This window comes from Ipomoea nil, unplaced genomic scaffold (assembly GCF_001879475.1).
Source record: "Ipomoea nil cultivar Tokyo-kokei standard unplaced genomic scaffold, Asagao_1.1 scaffold1596, whole genome shotgun sequence".
NCBI classification, from domain to species: Eukaryota; Viridiplantae; Streptophyta; class Magnoliopsida; order Solanales; family Convolvulaceae; genus Ipomoea; species Ipomoea nil.
In genome coordinates this window covers 94,822-99,341 of record NW_017618024.1, presented here as the reverse complement: position 1 = coordinate 99,341, position 4,520 = coordinate 94,822, and the positions used below count along the sequence as shown (strand labels likewise).

Below are 4,520 nucleotides of genomic sequence, written 5' to 3'. Positions count from 1 at the left end.
AAACAAAGGCACACCAACCGGGGTAAAATTATGTCGGTCGGGATATTCCCTACCAAAACATATTGAAAAAGTATAGAATAGATACCTTCTAAAGAATTATGAGTGTTTAAAAAAAATTATTTAATTTAATATTCTTATATAAAATATCATTAAAATAATCTTTACTTTTATTTTTATTTATATTTATTTTTTTTGACTCATGTGTAAGACCAAAACCTCCCCAAAACCCCATCTCTTTCTGAAGCCTAAACCCTAGAGGAAGCCCTCCAGGACTAGCAACTCTCTCCAATGGCGTCTCGCTGCCGCACCCTGTCAAGACCAGCCTTTAACCTAATCAGATCTACAGTCTCCAAACCCACACTAAAGCCCAATTTTTCCCTTCAGAGTACTAGCTCCCTTCCGACGCTTCCTAGGTAAGTCACAAGTGCTAACCCATTTTTTATTGCTGAATCCAAGTTTTGATTTTTAACCTTTGTTTTTGAAATTCAGGCCATTGCCTCAAATGGGTGCTCTTCAATCCCTGCTACCGCTCTACTCCGCCGTCTCTTCTGCCCGCCTCACCTCTTGCCTCGGCCTCGACTCTAAGTGCTCCCGCTCGTTGTCTCAGGGTATGATCTGCAGTGCCAATCCAGGAGTTTGATACCTATTTTGTAATGTATCTATCTGTAAGCAAATCTTCTTCACTATATTGGGTCTTGTATGCAAGTCTTTTTTTGACATTTGGTTGAAGAACTTCAATTTTTTGTCCTCTAATCTCTATGAAATTTCTTTTGAACAAATAAGTTGATATTTTTGACAGTATGAATGCTTTTTGTTCAAATGAATTTAGACATAATATCTGTTCAACTTTTTTGCACTGAATATGGAGTAAATTTAACAGAAGACACCAGTATGTTGATAACATTTTAGAGTACTATTGCTTTTGTGAAACCAGTTAAGACACTTATAGCTCCTAATGCTTAAGCTTGGAATTATGATGTGCTGTATTAGGTACATTTACAGTAATAAGAAGCTGATGATGGGGTCTAGTCTTTGTTTGATAATGCGTGTAGAATCAGCTCTAGTAACATTTCTGAGGAAGAATTAATGCCCATTTTTTTAGGCATGCTCTTCTAGTTTTGTTAGATTTCAGAAATCATTACCAAATCAAGTTTGTGCTTGAAAGAAAAAGTATGATTGTGTCCTTGCTGAGATTTTTAGTCAATCAGAAGATCATTTCACCTTGCAGTTGGTTTTTAATCTTCACACATTACTATGGTGGCTCCACCATTGGTAGATTTCTAATTTTATGAAATATATTTTTGTTCTCTGGGGCTAAAAAATTGTTGATGCAATGTAACAAGTTGTGTCTCTTTCAAGTACTGGTTATTCTGCTGGGATGGATTGATAAACATTAAACAATAGAGTCAAATATTTAGATGACATGAAGACCAGTCAATATAGTGATTCTGCTAGAGATGGATTGATGAATGAGAGTCAAATATTTGGATGAGACGAGAACCATTTAGTGTTTCTGCTAACCAGGAGAATTTGGTTTTTGAAATTTAATGAAATTTATGGTACTAGAAGTAGGATATAAGCGTGAAAAGATTAATGGAAAACAAAGTGAAACATATCTGGATGGGGTCAATAGGAATTGTGGACATGCCATTGGCCCCTTGACTGAAAGTGCCTAGGTAACCTGCAGACATTGCCATTTTATGTACCAAAAACTACCATGATTCTAAGTAATCTCCTATGTACAAGGGAAACATCTGCTTGTAATATATTATGTGGACATACCATTAAGCCACAAAACCTATAGGAGTACTAATTTCCTTTTTCTAAGGCTGGTGCAACCCCGACAGGCCGACAATTCTCATTGTGGTAACTGACACTACTAGTCAAATTTAGGTTCCAAGTTTTCCCAATCAAGCAAATAGATTTTACTTCTGAAGCTCTACAATACTTGTTGAAGCAACTCAGAAGGGGTAGAATCCAAGACACCACTAGAAAGAAGACCTTCATAAGTAATGAAATCTACAAGTTGGTTTGAAGTCTCAAAGGTTCAAGAGAAAACCTCTCTAGGGTTTTATTTTTTTTCAATATCTCATAATGTCAAAGTTCTTTTTACAAGCAGAAGAATAGGGCTATTTAAAGACCCTTAAAGTACAAGTAAAAGTAGCACAAGGTGTTAGTGAATAAAGCATGAAATAGTAAAAACAAAGTTGAGCAGAAGATAAAACATGGCTAGAAGACTTGGGAAAGGAACCTTAAAACTTCCATTGAATAGAGTCCAACAAGGTTTGTAAGCTTAAAGTTTCCATTGAAACTTTTGAAGTTAGAATAGGGTGTATTTAAGAAACTTTAAAGGTTATGTCCAAAACATTAAAGATTCCGCTATAATATTGTGTTTTCCGAGGAAGATTGTTTGTTGAGGAAGATTACAGAGCTTTAAGTTTTTGAAACACCTCACAGGTTGCATTGTGTCTCACTGCTTGTCCTGCTCGGTCCAAATTGAATCAAATTCAGGTCCTTCCTTTCACCCAGACTCGTGCACCTTTGATGGCCTCACGAGTTCAACAGGGTTCAAAACTTTAAAGGTTCTGTTTTGAAACTTGAAAGTCTTAGCTGAAACTTTTGAAGCTAAACCAGGGTGTATTTATGTCCCTATAAGATTGTTGTTGAGGAAGGTTACAGAGTTTTAAGTTTTTGAAACACCCTGCGGGCTGCCTTGCATCTCATTGCTAGTCCTACTCAATCCAATTTGCATCGAATTCATGTCCTTCCTTTCACTCAGACTTGGTGCAACTTTGACGGCCTCACAAATCACTCTTAGCATGGTAGTTGCTATCCTTTTAGCTCTAGCTCTTGTCACGGGACAGTCAGGAACTTGTAATTCATCAGCTGGCGAAGCTCTTAGAATCTTAGATCCTTGTTCACATCAAAGGTATTCCTCCTTAATTCTCTGGAAAATCTTTGTTTTGAACACAATTTGGAAAGAAGTGTAAAATACATCGTAGCATTGGGATATTAGTGGTTTTTGAAACCCAAGGCATCCATGGAATAGGAATAGTTTGTAGCAAAATAAATAGTTTTGAGTAAGTTTCATTATCATGTTTATGCTGGTAAAGGTCAATAAGTAGTAAGTAACTTATAGCTCCCCTAATTTTCTATAGTTGAGTTAATTGAGAATTCTTCACCAATGATGTATATATTGAATTTTGTAATGAAATTCTGTCCCTAGACACAATGTCCCTATGGATTGTGTGTTCACTTATCCATTGAGTTTATTTGTCTGTCGGTATTTTTTTTCTGTTTCTATAGATTTTTCTGCAACTATACTAAAATTTCTTTTCAGCTTACAATTCTAGATCAGACATTTTTTTTTATGTTGTACTTTTCAATTGATCTGTACCAGAGAAAGTTCTGGCTAGCAAAACTGGCACTCTTGAAAACCCATTAGTTGAGTTTGTGGTTCTGCCCCTTGCTCTATTCCTTCATCTGTTAGGAATGATGGGACTGCAAATGTCATTAATACTATGGAAAATCCTTTATAGGAATAAAGATCAAATGCTAAAGTCAAATACTCATACATCAAAGGTTTAGAAGACATACAACTGCCTTCTATATACCTACTTTCTTTAGTTTAGCTACAGCTTGAAACAGCTTCAAGTAGCCTAATAAGGGGAATTAGAAGTTCAAGCCAATTCCTAACTAGTAGGTATTTATTGCCTGGTTTCTTTGCCTTGGCGTTTACTGACAATTACTTCCATTTAAGGTGATCAGCCCTAATATGGACAAGTGCTTACACTTTCTACTTCAATTACAGCATCCAAGCCAGAGTTCACTTTTGTTTAAGCCTCCCCTATATTACAGTTATGTTCTTGGTTGGCCTAACATATTCTTAGATTGAGCAACACGAAGAGTAGGAAGAAATGAAGTTGTTCCGCTTAGCAGGTAAAAAGAATATTGCAAGACTGAAATGCAATAATGTACGCTGAAGATTTGTCAGCTTTTCAGCCAATACCCTCTGGTGATCTACCATGTCTTAAAAACATTAGTCCTTTATTCGTTGCTTATATCTCATGTGGGTTCTGGAATAAGAGTTAAAAGAAGAAGAAGAATAGAAATAGATGCAGTTTATTTAGTACAACCTGACCCAATATTGCCTAAACTATATTCTGTTGGTTATTGATTTCTAGAAGAATTAAAATTTCTGATGTTGGTTGGATATCACTTTGGTGGATTTGTTGCTTATGCAGTACCTTTTTCTTTTTCTTTACAGAATTAGGTCTTTCTGTGCCTCGATAAGAGACTTACGCCAAAGATTGAAGATGTGGTTTGACATGGCATCTTATATTATAACATGAATTTGGCGTCATATGTTTCTCATACCTCCTGTTTGAAAGTTCTGTATACTATAAACGTTGATGCTACTACTTTTAGAGTCTTCCAATTTATGCTACTATTTTCTTACATTTGCTGATTTGCATGACATCTCTCCTTCCAAATCTCCAATTGATTTGTTGCGCTGCTAA

The 4,520-nt window shown here is 35.9% G+C and overlaps 1 protein-coding gene across 3 annotated transcripts; it reads left to right on the top strand.

Annotated features, from left to right (window-relative positions):
- The first annotated feature begins 213 nt into the window (after positions 1-213).
- Positions 214-4,520, top strand: LOC109190900. Of its 3 annotated transcripts, none has more exons than XR_002055810.1 (3): positions 214-413; positions 490-665; positions 4,268-4,520. XR_002055810.1 is itself a non-coding variant. In XM_019341500.1 (3 exons), the coding sequence occupies exons 1-3, from the start codon at positions 289-291 to the stop codon at positions 4,291-4,293; spliced, it is 270 nt and encodes an 89-aa protein (XP_019197045.1). In that variant the 5' UTR covers positions 216-288; the 3' UTR covers positions 4,294-4,520. The 3 variants fall into 3 exon arrangements, 1 of the variants encoding a protein (XP_019197045.1); XR_002055811.1 differs by having other exon boundaries at positions 215-413; positions 490-650; XM_019341500.1 differs by having other exon boundaries at positions 216-413; positions 490-608.

Excerpts from the sequence above, each read along its gene's own strand:
- LOC109190900 (XM_019341500.1), top strand. The coding sequence starts at position 289 with ATGGCGTCTCGCTGCCGCACCCTGTCAAGACCAGCCTTTAACCTAATC. Across the intron at positions 414-489 it reads TCCCTTCCGACGCTTCCTAG|GCCATTGCCTCAAATGGGTG; the intron begins GTAAGTCACAAG and ends TTTGAAATTCAG. Across the intron at positions 609-4,267 it reads CTCCCGCTCGTTGTCTCAGG|AATTAGGTCTTTCTGTGCCT; the intron begins GTATGATCTGCA and ends TTTTCTTTACAG.